This window comes from Amphiura filiformis, chromosome 5, assembly GCF_039555335.1.
Source record: "Amphiura filiformis chromosome 5, Afil_fr2py, whole genome shotgun sequence".
Taxonomy (NCBI): Eukaryota; Metazoa; Echinodermata; class Ophiuroidea; order Amphilepidida; family Amphiuridae; genus Amphiura; species Amphiura filiformis.
The window spans coordinates 35,991,665-36,019,209 of record NC_092632.1 but is presented as its reverse complement, the minus strand read 5'-3'; the positions used below and the strand labels follow the sequence as shown (position 1 = coordinate 36,019,209).

General features: G+C 36.1%; 1 protein-coding gene across 1 annotated transcript; it reads left to right on the top strand.

The window, feature by feature from the left end:
- Nucleotides 1-8,052: 8,052 nt before the first annotated feature.
- On the top strand, nucleotides 8,053-24,832 carry LOC140153049 (NADP-dependent oxidoreductase domain-containing protein 1-like). The gene is made up of 6 exons (XM_072175649.1): nucleotides 8,053-8,247; nucleotides 10,616-10,815; nucleotides 15,292-15,482; nucleotides 16,413-16,563; nucleotides 17,492-17,678; nucleotides 23,992-24,832. The coding sequence occupies exons 1-6, from the start codon at nucleotides 8,054-8,056 to the stop codon at nucleotides 24,170-24,172; spliced, it is 1,104 nt and encodes a 367-aa protein (XP_072031750.1). The 5' UTR covers nucleotide 8,053; the 3' UTR covers nucleotides 24,173-24,832.
- Nucleotides 24,833-27,545: the final 2,713 nt, after the last annotated feature.

The window sequence follows — 27,545 nt, the reverse complement described above, 5'->3', positions numbered from 1 at the left end:
ATTAGCGCTGAGCGCGGCACCTTAATTTTGAGCTATTTTGATGCTATTATTCATAAATTCATCATGTATTCTACAGACTGATTTTAACTTTGTCTTTTAACGACAAACAATGTATATAGGCATACATAATATTCGTCGGGGAAACCCAGGCTACTATTAAACAGAGAGCAAACTTTTCAGCCGTTTCTGGGTTTTTTCTTCGTTTTCACTATTTTGCATTTTTTTGCATCATTTTGTAATACACACTTACACGTGTATAGGTTGGTTTCTGACCAAATTAACCTCATTGGCCTTTTTAGCCTAAAAAGTGCCAAACTTTTTGCTCGCTCGCGGGAATTTGTAAATTTATGCCAAAAGGTGCTGGATGTACAACAATTAAATATTGATGGTAGATTACTAGATTATGCCATAGTCGATTGATAAATCAAAAATATGATGATGAACTCAAAATTATACTCGAAATTATCACAAGTAAAGTATTCAATAAATGGTCATGAAAAAGGTTTATAGTTTTCGGCTACATATCAATCATGCAACTCCGTACTCCCTATTATATATTTTATAATCTCGGCAGCTATAGTGCTGAACAGATGTATGTACAAAATCGGCATATTCATTACAATTTTCACAACCACATCCCGGAACAGCATGCACTAAAAATAGCCTAAAACCGGTGAAACTATAATCATATTGGCATGTTTGGCAAATAATAGAATAGCACATATTTTAAATACCATCTGTGTTAATAGTCATGATTAAAGTGATGTTCAAGGTCCTTTCATTTAATATTACATGCAGTTTGTTCTGTTAAATTCGATTCAATTCATTCAATTTTAATTCAATTAATTTTAAATGTGATCCAAACTTTTTGAACTGGCCCTGTGCACATACAGGGCGTTAGTCTACTGTAGTAGACCAGTTTAATTTATCATTCCCTAAATTAATCTCTCTGAATTGACCATGGAAAACTCATCATTCCTGTTCTGATTCAACAGCTCAGATATCCATGAGAAAACTATTTTTCTCTGGGCCGGGCAGTCACTGCAGATGTGATGTGTTTCGTCATAGATTTTAAATGGTTTCATGCATGGAAACGTATGAATTGTTTATCAAAAAAAAAAAAGAAAAAAGGAATGCACCGCAGTCTAACAGGGCGTTAGTCTACTGTAGTAGACCAGTTTAATTTATCATTCCCTAAATTAATCTCTCTGAATTGACCATGGAAAACTCATCATTCCTGTTCTGATTCAACAGCTCAGATATCCATGAGAAAACTTTTTTCTCTGGGCAGGGCAGTCACTGGAGATGTGATGTGTTTCGTCATAGATTTTAAATGGTTTCATGCATGGAAACGTATGAATTGTTTATCAAAAAAAGGAAAAAGAATGCATCGCAGTCTAACAGGGCGTTCAAGAATGATTCAGAATGATTAGAGCCACGTTTTCTCCCGATTTGAAAAAAAAAAAAATCAAATCAATTGTGTTTCGAATTTTGTGTGTTAAATGGTATACATGCCAACACCTAAAAAGGCAAAGAAGTGTTCGGTTATCCTCGACCGCCCGCACCTCATTTCCGCTCCTATCTTTTAAAAAAAAATTAGGGGTAAAAGCCAGGTCAACTGTTGTCCTCCTAACCATACACAAATCATAACACATCCCCAACCCTAAACCTAAATTATGCAACACCCAACCAGCCTAGCCCAACTAACCTTTACCCAAATCCAGAACCCTTGTCCCATAAACCACCAAATAGGCCTACAGGGAAAATTGCTTTCACCTGAAAATTTGATCTGTATGTTTATTATGCATAAATACGTTACTGATGTTTTGATTTAATACAGAATATCATTTAATCGAAATGATTTTTGTTTATAGCTAATGAAATAAGGAAAAATCTTTCAAAGAATTTTGGAAATACCACAAAAAAAATCCAAAATTGTTGTTGTTGTTTTTATATATATTAGGCCAACGCATTAATTTTAGGCTATAGTTATCAAAATTCTAACAAGTAAGAAAAAATCTCTTCCGGTACGCGACAATAAAAAATAAATAAATAAATAAAATAAATAAATAAATAAATAAATAAATAAATAAATAAATAAATAAATAAATAAATAAATAAATAAATAAATAAATAAATAAATAAATAAATAAATAAATAAATAAATAAATAAATAAATAATAAAACAATCTATACACAGAACATCTGGCCCTAAATTTTCACGGGGTCAATGGGAAAAATATGGTGTATTTTGAGTGTCCACTGAAACCAAAATCTAGAAAAAGTGGAGATGAAGATGTTAATCGGACCGTTGACATAAAAATTGAAAACAAAGGTCCCAGGACTGAGCCTTGAGGTACACCTGGAATGAACAAATCGTTGTTTACGATTGGAGATCGACTATACCGTATTCTAAAATTGATGGAAATTAAGTTCCAACAAAATAGGTCAGAATGTCATGAGAAATAATTGGTTCCCATATCTATAGGCCTAAATATCATATACATGTATAGAAAACGAGTACAACTTCATTATACTAATAATTAAATTGTTAATAAAAGACTACCCTATACTTTCCTGGGATTTTGCTAATATCATATACATGTATAGAAAACGAGTACAACTTCATTATACTAATACGGTAATTAAATTGTTAATAAAAGACTACCCTATACTTTCCTGGGATTTTGCTAATATCATATACATGTATAGAAAACGAGTACAACTTCATTATACTAATAATTAAATTGTTAATAAAAGACTACCCTATACTTTCCTGGGATTTTGCTAATATCATATACATGTATAGAAAACGAGTACAACTTCATTATACTAATAATTAAATTGTTAATAAAAGACTACCCTATACTTTCCTGGGATTTTGCTATAGTTCAGCTTGCTTGCTAAAAAAGGCAAAATAAATGCATTGTGTTTGCATTCCAGGTATGCATTATTCAAGTATATGTGGATTGCGAAAGAAATGTAACTCTGGTTATTTCCCACTTCAATGTAAAATCTATAAATGGTCACGATGGTTGCCAAGCATGTCAAGTTCACTACCAGCAGCAGTATGGATTATGCTTGTTTTGGTATGTTGCCATAATAATTTTGTAGGGGCGACGTTAGTTATAGATTCAAATGACATTTTGCAGTTTTATCTCGGAATAGGCAGGCAGCGGAAGCGGGCGGGAGGAGGGGGGGGGGGGTGGCGGGAGACACGTCCTACCTAAAATTTTCCTAAGTGAATAATAATAAAGCAATTGCCATATGCATCTTCTTCCCGAAAAACATCGTGTTTGTTTGTTTTTAAAATTAAAATTGTTTGTTTAAACTGTCGCATCTTTTCATGATATTTTCAGGTCACACACGGTGGCCTATAGCACAATGACTGCCGCGTAACACTGTACTTTCATCATTCATTCATTCATTCATTCACATTTTATTCATCAATCATCATACAATGAAAACATTAATCATAATTCTAATGTAATAATAAATAATAGTAAATTGCAAGAATATTTACAAAATTGAATGAATGAAACAATGTACTATATAGGCCTAATATAGATCAAGATTATAAATTTATAGGCCTATTTGATGGACAAAGATAAGTACTAGGGTCTACAATATAATTATCTGATATAAACTTACTGAAAATATTCAAATCGTAAAAATAAAGAGAGTTAAAGTGGAATATGAGGAAATTAGGAATTAGGGACCGTTCGCAAACACTTGTTAGGGGGGCCTGATGCAAAAAAAACATCGCTCAAGTTTTCGCCCCTCCCCCTTTGAGATCTCAAAAATTTCAGGGCCCCTTTTTGACATGAAAATTATCGGTCAACCCCATAGAAAAGCATGCATATAAAATCAATTTTCCCAGGAAAATTTGTGGTCATTTTTTCAGCCCCCCCCCCTTGGAGGGTCAACATTTTTAAGGCCCCCTTTTGCATCAGCCCCCAACAAGTGTTTGTGAACGGTCCCTTACTCTGAGCATGTTTGAATTATGAAGCAGATCGGATATAAACATCTCAAAAATGATGTTTATGTCTTTCATAGAAGGCCGCTACACAATATGGTACGTTATAACATAATTATTAGAAACACTTTGACCAAGTTTCAACGCTAAACAAATAAAAAATATTGGCAAAAAATCTTTTGAGTCATTTTTGTCTCAGTCCCAGCCCATGATACGCGGATTAGGGGGGGGGGGCTCCTCCGCCCACCCGAAAAAAAGAAGGAAAGGAGAGAAGACGGAAGAGAAGAGAAAGGGAGAAAATCCGAAAACACGGTGACCCAGATAAGCTCGTATAGGCCTAGGCTCTTTATGGCTTTTAAGCAAAAACAATAAGAGTTAATAACTTGTCCATGGTACGGTGTACCATCTCCGCCAATTTCCTTTTTAATTTCCTTTTTTTATTTCCCCTTTTTTTTTTTTTTTTTTCCCCTTTTTTTTTTTTTTTTTGAATTTCCCCTTTTTTTTGAATTTCCTTTTTTTGGAATTTCCTTTTTTTGAATTTCCTTTTTTTTGAATTTCCTTTTTTAATTTCCTTTTTTTTTAATTTCCTTTTTTTTAATTTCCTTTTTTTTTAATTTCCCCTTTTATTTTTTAATTTCCTTTTTTTTAATTTCCTTTTTTTTTAATTTCCTTTTTTTTAATTTCCCCTTTTTTTTAATTACCCTTTTTTTTTTAATTTCCTTTTTTTTTAATTTCCTTTTTTTTTTAATTTCCCGATATTTTTTTTGATGTGCGTATAATGTTGCAGCTAGTGGATTCATGTTAGTATACCGCGGGGAGCATTAGCCTTAAGGTCCGTTCATACTACCACCGCATTTGCGATGCGTTGCTTTGCGATGCGGTACGTTGTCGCACCGCATCTACTGCATTGCGATATCGCAATAAAGTTAAATACATTTTAACCTGGAAATGCGACGAGTTGCGTTGAGTTGCGGCAAAAGTAATCGATATATCGGCATCGCAAAGCAACGCATCGCAAATGCGGTGGTAGTATGAACGAACCTTTAAAGCTGCGTTCATATTCAGCGTTGCTTTGCGATGCCGATATATCGATTACTTTTTACCGCAACTCGTCGCATTTCCAAGTTAAAATGTATTGAACTTCATTGCGATATCGCAATGCAGTAGTTTGCAGTACGATGCAGTGCGGCAACGCACCGCATCGCAAAGCAACGCATCGCAAATGCGGTGCGCCGGTGGTAGTATGAACGAACCTTTAAGGTCCGTTCATACTACCACCGCATTTGCGATGCGTTGCTTTGCGATGCCGATATATCGATTACTTTTTACCGCAACTCGTCGCATTTCCAAGTTAAAATGTATTGAACTTCATTGCGATATCGCAATGCAGTAGTTTGCAGTACGATGCAGTGCGGCAACGCACCGCATCGCAAAGCAACGCATCGCAAATGCGGTGGTAGTATGAACGAACCTTTAGTCAAGGCTTCGTCCGTAGGCCTACTTTATATTTGAACACAGCTGTCCAACATGGATAGCGCTCGCATAGCTTTCTATTTTTTTTATATCTTGGCCTATAGTAGCTTATAGTGAAGACAAAAATTAAATCCAAACCTAGTAAAACAATCCGAATCCAAATAGAGTGATCACGAGGCTTATATTAAAGAAGGCCTAATTTGAATTAGATTAGAATAATAATTGTTAATAATATATTAAATATTTAGACCCTTCCACTGTATAAGTCTTTATTCGGCCTATAGCTAAAGCCACGATTTCTCCGTGTTCATGGTGTTACAAAATCTAAAATCCGTGTTGCAAATTGGACGATTCCGTGATTTTCCGTGTCCACTGTAAAGCACTAGGCCTATGGCCAGAATCTTGGATCGTAGGCCTAAAATTAATGCTAGAATTGATTGTTTAATGGTTGATTACTGCTAAATAATCACTTTTCTTTGTTTTATTTTACAAATCAACACAAAAGTTAGACATTTTATACAGTTTTTCACTATTTGGTGGCATTTTCAAATTTCCCTGAGCAAACCCCGACATAAGATGAGTTTTTAACATCTTTTTAAACATAGTTACATTTTTAGCAGTTCTAAAATATATAGGCAATTCATTCCATAGACGTGGAGCTGCAATTTCAAATGACTCATGTGCTCTTATTTTGTTTCTTGAAGAAGTTGCATGTTTCCAGATCGAAGAGTAGGCCTACGAGTGGGAACATAATTTGAAAGAAGTTCAGATAAATATGACGGAGCAATAGGCCTATCATTATTACATTTATATACAATCAACATAAGTTAAACAACAATTCATTGGTTGGAACACAGGAAGCCAATGCAGTTCCTTACCAGTGTGTTATTAGTTTGTGAGAAAAATGCAAAAATAGTCACATAGGCCTAATAGTATTTCGTGATCCTAGCATCCTCTATTTATGTCATATTAAATTAGATATCCACGAAAAAAACCTATTCCCAAAATTTCAGTTTATTCCAATTTTGCGTTCGCGAGTTATGCATGATTATGTGTATTACACTGCTCCATAGACAATGCGTTGTAATTTCGTTCTGGTGCACCGGAACGAAATTCAAATTTCACGATATCTTTGCTAAACGAATTAATCTGTAAGAAATATTTTGTACATAAACATTACGTAGCCAGAGGTTTCCAGTGATATAAAAATCTCAACTTTTTTTGAGAAAAGTGGGGGGATGAGGCTGTGGATCACGAAATGCCCTTTTAAATAGTACGAATATGCCGTCCCTTTACATGGCAATTTTAATGGCAATTTTAAAACATTTGGCATGTGCAAAGGAGGGGGGGCGAAGATTTTTTTTGGCAGGCCGAGAAGGGAAGCAAGCAATTTTTTTGGCACGCCTTGGGAAAATTACACCCCCCCTCACGGGCCGCGATAAAACCACTGCGATTTATATACTAGTATTCTTATGGTTTTCCCGTGACTTGAAATAAGTCTACGGCCCTAGCACACAACACACATGGTCTGACCACTGACTTCTACACAGTCTGTGGGTCTGTCCATATACTATATCCATGGTCTGTCACACGTAAAGAGCGGGAAGCGAGCAAATTCTTGACTCGGCCAAGATTCTGCTTTGTGAGAAAATAAAAGGGGAATTAAAAAAAAAAAAAAAAAAAAAATTAAAAAAAAGGGGAAAATAAAAAAAAAGGGAAATTAAAAAAAGGGAAATTAAAAAAAAAAAGGGGAAATTAAAAAAAAAAAAAAAAAGGAAAATTAAAAAAAAGGGGAATTAAAAAAAAAAAGGAAATTAAAAAAAGGGGAATTAAAAAGGAAATTATGGAGATGGTACACCGTACCATGGCTTCAGTTGGGCCCGTCATTTCATACATTTGAGGTGGTTTTTTTAAACTAAAATTTTATACAATACGGTAAGTGCCAATTTTTTCTCAACCCGCTCCCCCGACTGCTCTAGATCCGTCATATCCCGGAAGAGGGGGGGGGGGGGTCGAAAAAATTTCAGGGGATCAAACAAAATTTATGATGAAGGCCAACTTTTAAGCTCTTTTACCCGGGTCTTTTACCCACCAAAGTAGATGAACACCCCCTTTATTTAGGTAAATTTGAACAGTGTTTTGGTTTTAAAATGACTATTACAACCAAACAGCGGTTTGGGGGTGGGATATGCCTACTTGTGTGGGTGCCGTGGGAAGGTGTTTATGGCGATTAAACTAGTAATTAATTTTGTGAGGGCATCCAAAATCAGGAAAGTCTACCTCAAGTTATACGTTTTTCATTAGGCCCTTCTCTGGTTTTTTGCTGTAAACAGCTGAGAACACTGAAATGTGACATTATGATTTTGTAAACTTATTTTGTGAAGCTTTTGTAGATGGACCTGGAAATGGACTATTGTTTAAAGAGAAATATGCTTAAAACCCTCCCCTCTGCCTACGCAATAAACATGATAAAACAACAAACAAAGAAACAGTAATTGACAAAATGCAACTGAAGAAAATATTGGGACCGCGCCACCAATGTTGAATCCGTATCAATCAATTATAGCAAATATATTTCTAGAAACACTACTTCCTGGAAACAGCATGGCGTCCGTGGCAGCAATGAGTGGTGCTGGAACTGTTGGTGACATTACCAAAGATTTACCATCCTTACAGTTTGAAAATGCCCTAACAGAAGAAGAAGTCTCCTATATAGATTTGCGCGCTCGCTCACATGCCATTACAGTATCTGCCTGTGCTCAGGCAACATATTTAGCAGCTATTTTAAACGAGGCTAGGTAGGTAAGCTTAAAAAATTCACACATACCATCCATACAAATGATACATACACACACCCGGGACACACACCTTCTCTCGGTCGGGGTTGTTCCATCTATTGCACATTTTACCCACTTCCCACGTCTGTCAAACGGGACACGCCCTCGCGAAATCCCTATTATTTTGTACAGGCAGACAGGGCCTTCAGTTCAAGTAGATTTTCTCATAAAATACCAATTTGCCTATTCAATGTATTCTGTCGGTCCGTGTTACGTCACTTCCGGTTGATGATGTTCCAGTGAAAACAAGTCCCTGATTCGATTTTTGTTGATGATTTCTGTCATTGGTGTTATGTAAATTTCGATCGCAAATAGCCAGTGGAATCAAACAACCGTTTCTAAGTCTTCAGAGTGAAAGAAACTTACTTGATATACCGTTTATATACTGACAAACTTAAAATTAAATTCCATGGTCGAGTGTCGTTTTTTCCGAAATTGAACATCACTCCAGCAACATCGCTATGTAGCCTCCTTCACAGCCGGTTTCTGTTGTTCACAACAAACCGTGAGCCACATGCAGTTTGGGCCCGAGACTAGAGATAGCCTGGATGTCCGATCGACAGAATATGCAAAACATCTAATTCTCGACCATGAGATTGAGAGAGCCAACTTGGTAACGCACCACAGGTATTTGCGTTGAGTGTACTATGGAAAGATCGGTGCTTACGGCTCAAACACAGCTTTTGAGAGTTGACCAATCACACGGTCGTTGTTAGACAAGGTCAAGGCTCGCTCATGTAGTTCGCACGATCGTGTTATTCTATAAAGTACGCTGTTGCAGAAAGTACACGTATCCTCTCATGATCGAGAATTAGTTATTTTGCCTATACTAGTGAGAAACATCCCAACTTAGCATCCTTTTTCATATGGGTGTCTATTGCGCTACGGTGGAAAATTATTGTGTACATTTCACGATTAGCAAGTGCCGGCCACACAAATTCAATGGACCACTCAAACATGCGAGCAGTGCGCCACCGACACCGTGTCATGTCTCCCACTTCGTATAATCCGTATATCAGGGCTACATATTGTCCAACTTGGGAATGGTGGTATTCTGTATATAATACATGTATATGATAACAGTTGTTGTCTGTAGTGTATAACTAAATTTACATTGTCTTTGGTAATTATTATTTATTTAAAGCATTGTGAAAGTTGATTTCCCTGATAAAAAATCGAACTGTGGGAAATGTTTCATCAAGAGCCTTAGGTATTTATTTTATGGCATGTTTTGTGATTTCCATTGAGTTGAGTGCAACGGTAAGTGTCCCCTTTGTATCTGAGGGGGCGAGATGGAGCAGCCAAATCTCGGCAAAAGCAAACAATGGATGGGAGAAGTGATCTATTGCAAGTGCATGACTCATTTTCAGAGAGCCAAAATATACTCATACTTCTCCTTTGCTTCATGGTCTGCACTTTATAAGGTTCTAGCTTCATCTACACCTTAATACCTGTCCTCCATACTTCACACTTGTCATTGGTGGTACTCATTGCGCTCTACTGCTGCCACTTGCCTTTCCATTCCGAGATCCCACAAGTTGGCTGGTGACAGAGCATTTTCCATCATTGCCCCTGTTTTATGGAATGGTTTGCCTTCCCACATTTGTGGCTCTGCAAATGTCCAAACCTTCAAAAAGAACTCACAAAAGAAGACCTTCAAAACTCACCTATTCACCTAATGTTTCCTCCCTCTTGCATTTTTCCTTTTCCATAGCGCTTTGTTTCTTCATTTAAAAAGCGCTTTCTAAGTCTGTGTATTATTATTATGGTATATTATTATTATTATTATTATGTCATACCGACCGATATATATCAAATTAAAGCCCTTGAGTAAAGCAAGCCAAAACTGTAAACTGTTTTGTCATATAAACTTTCTGTAGCAAAGTTACATCTTGTCAAAGATTGACTTTTGTGAAAAATGTTCAGCCAACATTTAATGCAGCAACTGCAAAACAAAACAGCATAGTCTCATGATAGAGTAGCTTTCTATATTTCTATAAAATCCCTCTAAAATAAAATTGTGTGATTCTCTCATCAGGGAAAAAAATGTTTTGCCAATTTGGCCCCAACCATGTTGCAAAACTGGCCAATTTGGTGGGGGATATACTGCCCTCTAGATCTGCCCAGAATGACCAATAGATTTAAGAGTTGTAACTTGTATTTGCCATAAAATGCAGGCGCACAAATCTCGCATAAAAATCTTTCACAAGAGGACCCAGTAAGGGCTGGGCCCTCCTTTCAAAAACCTGTCTTTATCTAAATGTATTTTTGTTTGTTTGTTTGTTTGTTTCTTAAAGTAAACAACTTCAACACCTTTTGTCTTTGGCAGGCAGAAAGTTTTGGAACTGAAGAGTCCACAGCAATCCAAGACATCCAAATTTCTCCAGGATGCACCCCCAAGGGATCCTATAAATGTTGGCATTATTGGCTGTGGTCGTATGGGGCTCCATCTTGCTAACTGTCTGCTCACATATGCTGATGTTCAACCACAGGAATTGCACATTTCAACCAGGCGACCAGAACTTCTCAGTAAGCACTAAGCTTTAGTACATTAACTACATTTAGATGTCAATAAAGCCAATAAGTTCCAAGACATGGATTCACCAAATTTTCATACTCGCAAATATTTCTTTTCCTAATTTTTGTATTTGTTTTAGTGAATCATTAAAGGAGTATTTCCTGATCCTAGCATCCTCTTTTTATGACATTTTTCAGTACATATCCACGAAAAAAGCATATTCCCAAAATTTCAGTTGATTCCGATATTGTGTTTGCGAGTTATGCATGATTATGTGTATTACACTGCTCCATAGACAATACGTTGTAATTTTGTTCTGGTGCACCAGAACGAAATTTCACGATATCTTTGCTAAACGAATTAATCTGCAAGAAATATTTGTACATAAACATTATGTAGCCAGAGGTTTCCAGGGATATAAAAATCTCAACTTTTTTTGAGAAAAGTGGGGGACGAGGCTGTGGATCACGAAATGCCCTTTTAATTCATTACTAGCGGGTACCCTTGCTGCTGGCCCCGCTAGATGAGTAAACGGAGCGGTTAGTAACGGGAGGCGGTTAGCATAAACGATGGAAAATGGCAATTATGACAATTGGTATCGATTTAACAGGTCAATTATTAGGGCCTACTCGGTCAGTGATGTGGTACCATTTGTTGCTTCCATTTTGCAAACGATTTCCTTTAGCATAATCTTTTGCGTAATTTTTGTACTAAACACCCTTTTGACTTATTTTTTCTTTGTCTTTCCTTTTTTCTTTCAGTTTCTCTCTCTATCTCTTTCCATTTCTTGCTTTCCCGTAGTGGCGTCGCAGCACATTGTTGAAAGGGGGGGAGGTTGTTCAGTTCCCCCGCATGGAGTCTGATTAGGAGTGTGAAGGGGCAAATTTTTTCCCGCGAATCCTCCGAATCACCAACAAAAGTGGGGGGAATTGCCCGCCTGCCCCCCCTTTTGCGCACACCACTGTTTTCCCGTTATTTCGTTCCATTTCTCTCCTTTTTATTTTCTTGCTTGTTCCCTTTCTTTCTTTCTCTCTGTCTGTCTGTCTCTCTCTCTAGCTCTTTCTTTCTTTCTTTCTTTCTGTCTGTCTGTCTTTTTTTGTTTTTCTTTCACATTCTTTCTGTTCGTTTCTCTCACCCTTTCTCTTTCTTGCTTTCTTTCTTTCTTTCTTCTTTCTTTCTTTCTTTCTTTCTGTCTTTCTTTCTTTGTCTTTCTTTCTTTCTGTCTTTCTTTCTGTCTGTCTTTCTGTCGTTGTCTTTCTTTCTTTCTTTCTATCTGTCTTTCTGTCTTTCTTTGTCTTTCTTTCTTTCTGTCTTTCTTTCTTTGTCTTTCTTTCTTTCTTTCTTTCTGTCTGTCTGTCTGTCTTTCTTTCTTTGTCTTTCTTTCTTTCTTTCTTTCTTTCTTTTCTGTATACATATGTACATGTGGCTTTCTGATTAACCTCATATTTGGCCATACTAAAAAGTGCCCATTTTTGCCGTCTTCGTGCGAATTTGTTCCACTTTTGCACGCATGTATGTGGCCGTTTCTTTCTTTCTTTCGTTCTTTCTTTTAAATTTGTTTCTGTTTCATCAAGTAGGCCTATACTACTATAGCAACATTGGGTTTCAAGAAGGTTGAGTTACATATGAGGCGTAACTTCAGGTGGTGGGGTGGGGAAATGGTAATTATGGCAATTGGGATCGCTCTTACCAGCCCAATAACGCGTGTTTGCATATTAGAATTTGACCAAAACACAAATCCATTTTATGTATTTTTGGTAGGCCAAACTTTTAACTTCTTTCTTTCCATTTGTCACTTCCCTTCCTTTCTTTTTTTTTGTCTTTCTTTCTTTCTTTCTTTCGTTCGTTCTTTGTTTTCTTTGATCTCTTTTCGACACATCCTTCCGTCCTCACTTTCTTTCATTCCTACCCTTTCCCACCATTTATTTATTTATTTCTCGCCAGGGCTCCTTGTCATTAAACCTTTCTTTCCTTTCATTTCTTTCTTTCTTATTTTCCTTCGTTCTCAGTCCTTCTATCTCTCTTTACTTTTGCTCACATCATTTCTTTACTTCTTTCTCATTTTCCCTCTCTGTGTCTTTTTCCTTCTATTTATATCTCTTTCGTTAGGTTTTTCTTTCCCTTTCTCCTACTCTGTCTTTCTTCCTCTCTAGGCCTACTCGAGTTATAGTCAAACGCATCAAAACTCAAAATTTATTTTCAAATTACAAATTTACATACCTTTAAATCAGTTGCGTGTAGCGTGATATGGACAGGCAAACGATTTCCTTTAGCATAATCTTTTGCGTAATTTTTGTACTAAACACCCTTTTGACTTATTTTTTCTTTGTCTTTCCTTTTTTCTTTCAGTTTCTCTCTCTATCTCTTTCCATTTCTTGCTTTCCCGTAGTGGCGTCGCCTTTGTTGAAAGGGGGGAGGTTGTTCAGTTCCCCGCATGGAGTCTGATTAGGAGTGTGAAGGGGCAAATTTTTCCCTTGAATCCTCCGAATCACCAACAAAAGTGGGGAATTGCCCGCCTGCCCCCCCCTTTATGCGCACACCACTGTTTTCCCGTTATTTCGTTCCATTTCTCTCCTTTTTATTTTCTTGCTTGTTCCCTTTCTTTCTTTCTCTCTGTCTGTCTGTCTCTCTCTCTAGCTCTTTCTTTCTTTCTTTCTTTCTGTCTGTCTGTCTGTCTGTCTGTCTTTTTTTGTCTTTCACATTCTTTCTGTTCGTTTCTCTCACCCTTTCTCTTTCTTGCTTTCTTTCTTTCTTTCATTCTTTCTTTTTCTTTCTTTCTTTCTGTCTTTCTTTCTTTGTCTTTCTTTCTTTCTGTCTTTCTTTCTGTCTGTCTTTCTGTCGTTGTCTTTCTTTCTTTCTTTCTATCTGTCTTTCTGTCTTTCTTTGTCTTTCTTTCTTTCTGTCTTTCTTTCTTTGTCTTTCTTTCTTTCTTTCTTTCTTTCTGTCTGTCTTTCTTTCTTTGTCTTTCTTTCTTTCTTTCTTTCTTTCTTTCTTTTCTGTATACATATGTACATGTGGCTTTCTGATTAACCTCATATTTGGCCATACTAAAAGTGCCCATTTTTGCCGTCTTCGATGCGAATTTGTTCCACTTTTGCACGCATGTATGTGGCCGTTTCTTTCTTTCTTCGTTCTTTCTTTTAAATTTGTTTCTGTTTCATCAAGTAGGCCTATACTACTAGCAACATTGGGTTTCAAGAAGGTTGAGTTACATATGAGGCGTAACTTCAGGTGGTGGGGTGGGGAAATGGTAATTATGGCAATTGGTATCGCTCTTACCAGCCCAATAGCGCGTGTTTGCATATTAGAATTTGACCAAAACACAAATCCATTTTATGTATTTTTGGTAGGCCAAACTTTTTAACTTCTTTCTTTCCATTTGTCACTTCCCCTTCCTTTCTTTTTTTTTGTCTTTCTTTCTTTCTTTCTTTCTTTCTTTCTTTCTTTCTTTCTTTCTTTCTTTCGTTCGTTCTTTGTTTTCTTTGATCTCTTTTCGACACATCCTTCCGTCCTCACTTTCTTTCATTCCTACCCTTTCCCACCATTTATTTATTTATTTCTCGCCAGAACTCCTTGTCATTAAACCTTTCTTTCCTTTCATTTCTTTCTTTCTTATTTTCCTTCGTTCTCAGTCCTTCTATCTCTCTTTACTTTTGCTCACATCATTTCTTTACTTCTTTCTCATTTTCCCTCTCTGTGTCTTTTTCCTTCTATCTATATCTCTTACGTTAGGTTTTTCTTTCCCTTTCTCCTACTCTGTCTTTCTTCCTCTCTAGGCCTACTCGAGTTATAGTCAAACGCATCAAAACTCAAAATTTATTTTCAAATTACAAATTTACATACCTTTAAATCAGTTGCGTGTAGCGTGATATGGACAGGCATGTGCCTCCGACAGATCTGAAAATTTAGAAAATTCCACAGGAAAATTGCCGCAAATTCGCACGAAGACCGCCAAAACTGCGGCCATCAATCCCCATGGTCGGTGACCCTCCTCAATATGATAACTACTTAAAATCTTCTAACGGTAATAACATTTACTGTCGCAATTTTCGTTACCGTCTCTGCCATTTTTGGGTCTTGAGGTTGACGCGTCCTCGCTTCGCTGGGTTGTTATGCGTGTGTGCGTGAATGTGTGCGTGAGGCCTATAGCATAACAACGAAATGACGGCCACCATTGGTTGATCCACCAAATGAATCCAAATAATTATTTGTATTTATTAATTTATCTATCTATCTATGCAATTACCATGCATCTGGAAATGCTAGAACTTATTTATTTATCTATTTATTAATTTATTTGTCATCTATAATCTCTGACATGATACCGATGAATCGATCAGTTCCTCTTCAAAGTATCGATTATCGGCAAGTTCCTCTTTAATAGTATAGATGTTGTGTGAACATTTTGATACTCTGTATACATTCTTCAGCCACATGATATATAATGTAACTTAACTACATTGTGTTTTCGTGTTACCTTTACACAGCATCTCTTCAACAAAAGGGGGTCTCATGTTACTATGACAACATCAAGTTAGCTACATCAGTGCACCTGTTATTCCTATGTGTTTTACCATCTCAATTACCTACTGTAGCAACAGACATCTGTGGCAGGATACCTGCTCATTGTATTGTATACAGTCTTTTAAGTTCTGTGCCAATACCTAGATTAAGACAGGTAAGATTTAGTTGGTGTATAGATAATGTTCTCACATGATGCCTATGGCAGTGGGTATGAACAGCCAGTCATTATCCCGATCAGAACTGGCTGTGAGGTCTTTATCATCCACTATATTTAAATGCAAATACAGCATTAAAGAGAACAGATAACTACTGGCAATTATTTTTTTCCTTCTATCGATATCAGGAGTTCGGGACATCTGCGACAGATTCAAAGACCTTACCCATGATATTCTGTACCATCTATGCAAGATAAAATAGGAAAAGTTAGATTTTACATATCGTTGAAAAATAAAAGAATGACATTCCCTCATCACAAAGAGGGTGGCATGTGTGAGGGGTAAGGAATCCACTAGCAGTTAGTGGATTTGGACCTCACCTCTTAATTATGCAGTTATGCTAATGCTATACCAATTGCCGATATTTGTTTGTAAAAAGTGGAGTGATATGAGAAAATATATAATACATGCAAACAGGGCATAATATAACCAGTATTGCATTGCATTTTACTACACAATCTAGCCAAATTTTTATGCAATAACACAAACATAATATGTCATTGCTATACATAATTATTGCTCTGCAAATAAAACTTTGTCACAATTTTGCTATGCAAAATCCTGACACTGAATTATGCCCTGCATTGCAAACCAAACCACCACTGGTCTGGTTTTATATATTGTGTTGTGTACATACCATGCCAGTGTCAATTCTACAAAAACAAGTGAATATAAGAAGAAATCTTTTCTCCAACAACTCTCTTCTTGCCCTTCGGCTTTCCCTAAGAATTTAAAAACTTTCAGAGATAATGACTGTAGATTTTTATGAGACAGTGATAGAAAATTAAAATGTGTGATGTATAATTATTAATCTTCACAATTTACATGCAGGTTTCAAATGATTTGTGTTTCTTTTATTTCTTACACAGGTGATCAAATGTCCTAATATAATCAAGCCAGAATTTGAGTTTAGACCAGAGAATAGTCATCTACCATGGGACTGTACTCAAGATGTGTGCATAGCGCTGGAAAATCAACAACAGGTTGAGATTACTTGCCCCCTGAATCTCATCAAAGATGGTAAATTAATGCTCTAAATCAATTTAATGTATTCGTCCATGCTTGTCCACTTTAAAACAAACTACTTTAACCCCTGAGCACTACCTGCCGATCTAACATTGCCTCTGATTGGTCAATTACATGATATCTTCACTTTAATCACCAATCAGAATGGAGCTTTGCAAATAATTCACCCCAATTTTTTTGTGTGGTGAAATTATTCTAACAATGTAGCTGATTGGTCCAATTGATAATGAAAACTTCTTTATGGCCAATCGGCAGGTAGTTCTGATGGGGTTAAAACAAAACCCCAGGAAAACAAACATACTATTGTGGGCTACTATTCCTACAAATGCTTCAAACAAACAGGAACAAACTGCAACAGGCAAGAACAACTGCTTTTCCGCTGGCATGTAATCTTGGCAAGCATGGACACTAGCAGAAATGTTTCCTCTAAATCTAATCTCAATATTATTACGCTACAATTTGTTTCACAGCCAAGTGTGGATGTTGTAAAACTAGTGCCAAAAAATTAATAATAAGAGTTTGGATGTGGCACATTTATTAGCAGTTGAACTTCTTCAGGTAATTCCTACTTGAAAGGCCAAGTTCTGTTATTGTAGGAAATGCATAAACATTTAAATTCTGGGAAGAAGTTGATAGCAAACAAAAGGTCACAGACTATTTTAGTGTAAGAGATGCCATCAAAACCCAACCACTGGTCAACCACCAGTGATCTTTAAGAACCGGTCTGGTTTCTATTGTTCAGAATAATATAATATTGTTTAACTGCCCATTCTACTAGGGGGATGGTAGTCAATCAGCGGTTGGATTTTGAAGCCATCTCTATTAAATTAAATCATCCAATTAAAATTTGATATTGGGTAACACATTTTTATTTGTTTCAGTCAAACATTTGAAATTACTTCACTTATGATTAACTTTTCAGAGTCGTTGATTAATACCAAAGAGAAATGGGCAGAAATGGTGCTGTACTCGTTTGTCAATGCAGGCTTAAGGATTGGCTTGGACAGAGAACAGATAGTGACCCTTGTCAATCTTGTTATACTTGGACAATCTGAAGCTAGGGAATATGAGGTCAAGATCACATCATTTGATTTCACTAAGAGATCAGAGTAAGTTGGTAGAAAGTACAAAGGAAAAGCTCTACTAATATATCAATATATATATTTTTCAATTGACTAACATGTACTTTTCCTATTTCTTATGAAAATCAGCAACATAATACTAGGCAGACACCCTCCACAAAAACATTACTTGGAGTTTAAGCAACTATATTACTGATATAGGCAGCTGTACAAACTTGTATCATTGTAATGCCAATCTATTGTAATGTTATTGTGCAGGTCGTCTGCCTTTAATCTCTTTCGTCAAAACCCGTCTTTTAGAGGCATATGTGCTTGTAGATGGAATTCTACGGTAATTAAGATAGTCTTATTTGAAAAGTTATAAATATGTCTGGTGTCCTCAATCCTTATGCTCTCTCTAATTGTAATGAGAAATGTGATTATTAACCTTTTAGATTTTCCATCCTCAATCCAGTCCACAATCTAATCAAGTGAAAAATATATATCTTAGTTCTCTGGGTTGATAGGATGAACAAATGTTACCTAGAGCAGTCAGCGTACATAAATGGATTTGAACTGGCGACCTTTGTATTACTAGCACAAAGCTCTAGCCAATAGAGCACAGAGGCACGCTGGGCAAGAGCGGAAGATTTTAAGTTCAAATGGTGTTTTTCGCATTCCTAGCGGAAGGCATCACAACTGCATATTTTTAAGAAGTATACAAAGTCACATAGGGCTGAAAATTATATACTTGGTTCTCAGGGTTGATAGGATGAACAAATTTTAACCTTTATCCAGAGCAGCCAGTGCACATAAACGTTGGGAAAAATCTATCTTCCGCTCTTCTCCAGTGTGGCTCAATTGGCTAGAGGGTCGTGCTACTAATACGAAGGTCAATGGTTTGAAGCCAGCCAGATGCACTGGGGTTTTTCATCGTTTATGTTTGCTGGCTGCTCGGGGTAAAGATTAAAATTTGTTCAATTTAATCAAGTATTGCGCATTCACTTTTTGCTTCATGCGGAATATGAATGACTTACTTCAAAACCTCAAATGGTGATGTGATACTTCCTGGTAACTGATAGGCCAAGGTTGTTTTTTTATCATTCAGTTAGTGGTAGAACTAGATGTGGGGTTGATGTGATACAACAATGGAGATAAGCAATTAGTGAACTATTTAATCATAGAATTACTCATTATACTTACTATCGGTTTTCAACTCTTGGATTAAAATGTTCCAAGAAGTCTTTGTGCTTCAATTGAAAATATTGAAGGGTCATTCACAGATTTAAAAAAAAATTTGTTTTATATTGACCCTATAATACAATATGTGACATGGTCTGGTCCATGGGGACCAAAGGCGGCAAATTTGAAACTGAGATAAAGGTAAAAATCTGTTTGCATGCAGAAATTCCACGTAAAATTAATGCATGTGGTATCAAGTCTCTGCCACATACTTTCCATTTTCACTTTTTTGTGGACTTTACATATGCTGATGACTATCACCATAGCAACCGGTATCTGCACACGTTTTACAACTTAAGATATGTAGGCCTAACATCGCTATAGTAACAGTCTCTGATCACGTTTTATAACTTGATATACATAAGTTTACATATCTGAAGTTGTAAACCTGACCAGTTGCCTTGGTGATGATCAGCAGGAAGTACTTCCCAGTTATTGGGCAGTTGCCAATTGCAATGCAACACAAAATCATTTCTCTTTTCTTCCGCCTCTGCAGTTCAGTGACACATGAAAGTGGAACCAATATGATACAGAAAACAAAATCAAACAATACGTTGTTTCTCCTGACAACTTATTTGTATATATTAAATTATGGGGTAAACAAGTTCCAGCAAACAGCAGTATTTTGCATAGGGTACATTCACCATGTATGTATGACTGACAGTCAAGTGTACCAATTCGCCCATTGCACCTTTCCGCCATATGAGAGCAAAGGCTCGATCTGACAGCATACATGAATGATGATTGGGAATTGAACCAGTCATACAACATTGTGTAAAGTTAAATTACATACCGTTATTCTTTCTTTCATGTCTATTGCCAGTCTGAGGCTCTTACATATGGCGGAACTGTGCAGTGGACAAATGCAATGCGGTTGCATTTTTTGCTTCTATTAGAAGTAAACATTTTTGGGAAGTTTTTGGAAGAGTAAATGTGACCCATCATATCGAAACAGACCACCTCCCGGCAGAAATGAAAATGGAGATTTAAACACTAGGATAAACTGCTGCTTTTTAGCTTAAAAATGATACCTTACTTGTTGAAATTGGATACAGTAAAATGTTTTATGAAGCAAAACAAGCTCAGAATTCTTTTTATTTTCTTTATATTTTTTCATCTTCTTTCATTGTTATCTGCCAATGAAGCTTGCCGCGAGGTGGTCTGTTTCGATGTTAGAATCGTCTTCCTGTGAAATAGGTGCTGAACCTGTAAATGTCTGAAATTCAGCACCAAGTAGGACTTTTGTACATTATGTAAACTACTATATCATACATTAACAAAAATAAATAAATTGGTTGTCCATCTCATCTGAACTACTGGATTTTCTGATAAAGTGTAGCCATAGTGAGAAATTTGGTAGTCTTGACTACCGCTTACTTTACATACTGCACATGATAATAGCAGTATTTATTCAATTTATATACTAATTTAAATTTGGATAATTCGCTACTTTCATGGTTCCGCCATTATGCACTATGTGCGGGGAGAGCCTCGAACTGGCAGCATACATGAATTGAAATTGAACCAGTCCTATACATTCTGTGTAAGCTTACGTAATTCTTCCTTTCATGTATGCTTCCAGTTCGAGGCTCTCCCGCGTCCCCGCGCATAGTGCGTAATGGTGGAACCATGCAAGTAGCGAATAACCTGAGCTTTCAATCCTAGCAGAAAGGAAGATTCAACTACTTTTTAGTGGTTATACAGTTTCCAACAACTCCTTCTAAAATTTACAGAGTACAGACATACCTTTGGGTAAATGACAAAAAAGCAACAATTTATTCTACATTGAAGTTTTTGTTTTGAACACACCATCTTGGAAGTCGGATCCCAATATTTTCGGGTGTGTTTTTTATTCAAAAAATATGATAAACCATGAAAGAGGAAGTATAAAAGTGAAAAACAATACATAGTACACACACCCATATCGGCTCTGCACTGCAGCACATCCATGAGTCAAAATATTGGCTTGTTTGTTCTGTCAGGGTTATCCCAGATTATGTGAAACAAATTACAAATATATCTATTTTTGTATGTCATGATGTTTGTATTTTGATAAATGATTGATTTTTGAAAAATTGGATAACATTTATGTACTTGACTCAATATTGATACTTATTGAAAAGCTTTGACAAATTCATGATATTTTAAGTTAAACCAAATTTGAATGTTATTGACAAGAGAGACCAGTATAACTGAACTGATAAAGTCATACAATACCAAAGTTGATACATGTAGCATTGTTTTACAAGATCATCATGGGTGTGCTATGGTTAACCAATGAGATGAGTGTAAAGTGATGTAACCAACTAAAAATACCGTACAAAATGTTTCTAGTATAAAGTAAGGAAGTTAGGGTGGTACGAGCTTCAATAAAATTTCCCTCCCATCCCATCCGTTATCAAACAAACAATGTGATTTGTTATGAAAGAAAGGAAGTTTTGTCTGGTATAACAATTGGTCTCAGTGCCTTCCCAGTATTGTGATAGTTGGATTGCCCTTGATCTTTTGAAGGATGTTCCTTTGATTTAGATAGTATGTATCTTTGTGCCTAATTCACAACAATGTTTATTGTTTAACTTAAAGTCTGGGTATGTTTCTTCAACAGTGTATTGTTTCAGGTTTTTTTAATTTTTTTTTTATCATTTTTATTTTTGGCTTAAAGCCTGTGACCAAATGGCCCTTGCCTATACCATTTTCACCCTGATGTGGCAGTGATGGCAGAGCGCATTTCATTGGGCACAGCTTCAAAGTATAGACATTCGCTCAAAGCACTGGCGTACCCTTGCATGCGCTTGAGAAAAATCATGCACATGGAGTGAAAATGACACCACTTATCTCAAGCATTGGGATCTCCTTTATAGAACCCATGCCAATCTTCTTGTGTGTCAGCTTTATCCAAGGGCCTGAATTTTGGCTCATATATCCCCCCCCCCCACACACACACACAAGAAAGAAGATTAGGAACCAAAACCTGTAAAGAAAGTTCGGAAATATATCAGTGGAGATCTAGTAAAAATGTGGGGTACAATCAAGTATTGGATCTTTGCAAATGCCCAAAAAGTTGCTAGCATATATATCAAAATGGAGTTGGCAAAAATTATGAGTGCTATATTTCTACAGATTAAATTGGAAATTTATATTCACTTTGCCCAACTATCAATAATGTATTTAAAGTACTACTTACAGCTTGCATTTTGAGCAAACTTGACTGGTTTGTCCAAATGTTGCATACATTTGTCTAACTACAAGTGTATATGCTCAATCAGGGTCTTAGCTAGCCACCCGTCTGGCCGACAATAGACGGCCAGTTTGCTCCTGGGACGGGCAAAATTAATGCCTTTGACAGATGCTATATCATAAATTGTATGTTTTGAAAAGCTAATTGCCCTTTTTAGTAGACCCAAATTGTAGAACAAGGCCATATGTGACACAATCTGGTCCATGGGGGCCAAAAGCGGCAAATTTGAAACTGAGATAAAATCAAAAATATGGAGTAAAAAACAATAAAATACATAAGAAAATAGACCTCAAAAAACTTCATAACTTTAGAACCAAGTATGCTAGACCTTTGGTGTTTTCAGTAAATGATAGCCTATTGTATGTATAATGTAATAATTACAGTAACTCAATTTTCAAAAATGCCTCCTTTGGCCCCCATGGACCAGATCGTGTCACATATAAGCACATATTTGAACTCTTTGAACCCCCAATGGGCTATAGATGTCTGGTAAATATTTTAAAGGTCAAATTAGGACAGGCAAATTTATTCAAATGATGGGCAACCCTAAATTTCTAGCTAAGACCCTGATGCTCAATATCACAATATGTAACCAAAAGTTCAGAAGTATAGGTCAGACATTGATAATGCAACAAGGTGATTTATCTAAGCCCGGATTAAAGTACAGTTATGGTCAAATCAATAAGGAAGTCAGTTGTTTCCTGTAGTTGCTATGGAAAAATGGATAATGTGGGAAGCTGTACAGAAACCATTATCTCATAAAAATTGAGGTAGTGATTCTTTGAGCAGACTAAAGTTCATACTAATACTAAATAATAGGATATAGTAATGGGGAAAGGAGTCATGAGGTTGGAGGGAGGAGGTTGATTTTTTTTTAAATTTATAGTTCCTTTGGTCATGTAAGGGGCTCTATAAAAATGATTTTTTTAAAGAAAATGAGCTCCCTTTCAGAGTCAGGAGTGGCACCATAGACTGTCAAAACTGGAATTTAATAGGGGAGTGAAAGGCCCTTGATTCTGTTGACTAACTGCACAGTTTCCCCTGACATCTGTAACCATTATATTTCTCAACCTCAATCCCCACAGCTGAATGTGTTTCCTCTGACCATGCTGACTGATCACAAAGTGTGGTCCTTATTAACCACAGCCTCTTTCCTTTCACACACCTCTGCTTCTGTGCGACAAGGTCTGCAAATTCCCTGGGAGTCCTTGTCAGGACTTGTAGCAGAAATGTTCTCCACCTGGGCTTTCCATTATTCTTTTTCAAGATTCCACTGTGACTTTGATGCAGTAAATGGATTTCTAGGGTATGCAGCCAAACAATAATGTGACACAGTTCTGGTGCCTTGAGTGAACTGATAGTCACAGTGATTGATAGCCGCACCCACTTCACCCCCTTCAAATTGCAGATTTTGGTATCAGAATCCTAGTGAAATGAAATTTTAGGCAGGGAATATGTTTCGTTTAGGCGTTATGAACACAAACATGTTAGTTTGGTTGTGTACCATGTAAAAGGTGGGTGACCCGATTGACGGCTGCTGCACCCCCACCTACTTTACCCCATCAAAATACAGATTTTGGTATCAGAATCCTTGTGAATTTTTAGGCAGGAAATATATTTATTTCGTTTAGGCATTTAATATGTAAAGACAAACATGGTAGTTTGGTGGTGTACCTTGGGCACCCCAGAACTTACAATGTATGTACCTGTATGTCAGTATGTACTGTTGAACTATTGGACATTGCGATACACATGCTTCTAGTATTCAAACCGCTGGGGTAATGTAGCTCAAAACTTAACTTAGCTAGGCAATGGGCCTCAATCATGTGAGGTAATAATATAATATTCAAATATTCCTATTTTATCTCTTTCTCTTCACAGCATGTTTCCCATCTTTGATCTGACTGCAGTTGCTGCAAATGAGACACCATTAACCAAGACAATTACACAGAATGAGGAAATAAGGAAACAATTCATCAAGAAGTATAAGAGTGTCTTTGATAAATTCTTCTATTGGAAAGGAATTAAACAAATCAAACAGAAGGAAAAGAAATCAGACTGAAGAGAAAAAAAATGATTGTTGCCATGCCATGTTAGTCCACAAATCCTCAGCATATTTATAATATGCTATATTTTACTTGATTAGCACCCTTGGGAAGAGTAAGCCCATTTAAGGGGCACTTATTTACTTACGGTGTTATGAAATTCAAACCATGACATGTTTAATGAAAATGTAAGTTTGAAAAGTTCTTATGGGGTACTTAGGTCAAATATGGTACCTTACACTTCAATTTTCAGCATTAAAAGTAATTGCCTGATTTAGAGGTTTTTAGGTTAGAGAATATTACAAAAAACTGTAATTGGTTGTCAGTGGTGCCAAGGGGGCATGAGGCATTGGACTTTATTTACCTCCATTCAGAACAAAAGTCTTTGAAAATTCCACTATTTGGGAAAAGAATGGCCAACTTTTGGCAAATTTGCCCATTTCCCCTGTGCTACCACTATGTTTAGTAGTACTTCATATTACAAAAAAATAGGTTTCAAATTTTAAAAGATTTTCCACTATACTAGCTCTGTGTGTATGTAGGAAACTCATGATTGAAACCCAACAGGAAGGATTACGTCCAGATTATTTCCGATATTTCTTCAATTTTGAGAAAAAGGCAGGAACCATTTCTTTTTCATGATCTCTCACAATAATTGCACACTTTTAGTCTTTATCTAAGTTGAATAAGTTGAATGTGTAAAATTTACTAACATTTCAATTCAAAATCTACTCTTCATACAAATTTTACAGCTTACTTTATTTTGCATACAAAAAATTGCACTAAATATTTTGAGGTTTTGGGTCTTCCAAAAATTGATGGAATATTGAAATTGGACTTGTATAAGCGTATTGTCATTTAACTCTAAAACATTGAGTATGTTCCGCATCATAAAAAGAGACAAAGTACACTTTATTTTTAATTGAAAAAAAAAATGTTCAGTCCATTATAAGCATGGTAAGGGGAATACTGTACATGTAGTGAAATCAGTATGTTGCTAAAATTTCACAAAATATAGAGGGCACTATAACAGAGTTGTGAGCGCCAAACTTTTTGAAGAGGGTGCTGTGTAACAATTCTGGTAAGCAATAAGCTGCAATACCATGATAGAATTATGACAAAGTTTACAGCAAAATTGGTGTAACACTTTTACTTTGAAAAGTGCATTTCTGTATGTGACACTAGATGGCACACTTCCATGTTTGGATCATGTCAGCCTGTGTTGGACACCAGGCAGACTTACTCCCTAGTCCAGAAAAATACAGCACTAATTGTTTGGAATAAAAAAGATATTATCCTGTTTTGCCAAATGAAACATAGATAAATCAAAATCCTTTAGTTAGTCCTAACTGGCAATAAAAGTAAAATTTTAATATTTGGCCAATTTTTGGAAATAAGGGCCAAAAACATGTGTTTTTAGGTGTTTTTCGTATGCTGTGACAATCAAGCCCAAAGACTTGTACTAAGACTAATTTCAGTTTATGCATTCTAGTTTTTGGAAAAGACATGTTTTTATAACCAATTATTTAATTATAGTAACACAAAAAAGTGGGAATTAGAGCAAAATTGTGGCATCTACTCAAGAAGTCTTTGATTTTTGTGACTCGATTGTCAGGAAACATGACTCTTTTTTCAAGAAATTAGTAAAAAAGTAACTTTTTCTTTTATCTCCAGTTAGTACTAAATTAATGATCAGGAGTGAGCTTTGTTTCATTTTGCAGAACTTGATAATATTTTTTAATCCCAACAAATTAGTGCTGTATTTTTCTGGAATAGGGCTGAGTAGTGTGTGCCAGACACCATTTAGCTCACCAACCTGGTTAGATTATCAGCTTGGAAAACTAGAGGAAAGTTTCAAGTGTAAATCTAGACCCTCCCTCGGGTCCATGGAGAACGACTGGTAATGTAGATTACATAGCATTAAAAATCAACCCACAAGGAATCAGCGCTCAATGGACTTTCGCGTTCACTTATAATATGAGTATATTTCTACATTGCTGCATGGTTGATTGTGTGTGTAATCAGTGGCATCGATTTGTGGATGAAGAGGAATGGGTTTTTGGCATTGAGGAAAATAAGGGTTGGGGGGGGGGGGGTTGCAGGACTTTGGCATTTTTTTTCATAGGGCATTATGTAATTATTTATTGTTACATTATCCAGAGATGGAACCGAACCGAGACTGGGGGCCAGTCTAGTGTAAATCAAGCATCAGATTGAGTTTTGAGATTGATTAGTGAAAGTGGAAAATGTAGTGTGTGTTTGCATACTCAAAAACATTGTTGTAGCATTATCTATAGTAGGTCCAAAAGTAAGACAACATAATTTGAGTCAACGATTTTGAGTAGAAGATTTTGGCTTAAACTGACCACTTTGCCTTCATGGGGGTAAATGAAAGTGTGGAGATGACCAAAGTATGAATATATGGATTTTACATGTATTTTGCAACCTTTGTAAGTAATGTGTATATGAACTTTTGTAAAGCACATGATTGACAAGTATTTTGTAAATTTTTGAAATAACATATGTACATATATATGAGTTTTTATTGTAATAAAAAAATATTTTAAGTTATTAAAATGTCTATTGAGAAAACCACTATGCTCTTTTGTTTAGTGCTTGATTTTATTAAAGGAAAAAACCTCAATTACCATCAAATATGGAGAAAAAATTGGACAAAAGATATTTCTTATGATATGTTACCTGGTCCTTGAGGGTCAAGTTAAACCAAAGACCCAAAGAGTACCAACTCAAAAAAACGTACTACACTACAATAAATCGGCCATCTTGGTTTGCGCACTGGGGTAATGTACCTCTGGCATTCATAGGCAACAGCCTGTAATTGTAAGATAATTTGGATATACAGCACCGGGATACAGCACATGTTTTTGGCACATTGCATGCGAACGCAAAGAACAACATGCTTTGAAATAAAGTTTGCTGAGCATGTAGCGAAATATGCACAACATGCAAACATGGCCGAGTCTGGGCAAAGGGTTTGTACTTTTTGATTCTGCCTAAGAATCTTAAAATTAGTGATGTGGTCGGCACCGTTTTTTATTGTCGACATGTCGATATAATTCGTATACCGACGTCGACAGTGTGTCGACATAAAAAAAAATTCTAAAAATTTTTTTTTTTTTTTTTTTTTTTTTTTTTTTTTTTTTTTTTTTTTTTTTTTTATTTTCAAAAATATTTTTGGCCAGAAAATCAAGTTATAGGCCCAAACTGACTTGTTATTCAAGGTTGAAAACCAGAGAAATACTGCTACTCAAAAAAAAAAAATGCCAATTTTTTTTTTACAAAGTTGAAAAAGTTGTACATTTGAATTACTTTTGTTTCTATTGAACAGCTAGCAATGCATACTAATTCAATGTGTCCCTGACTGTTCAA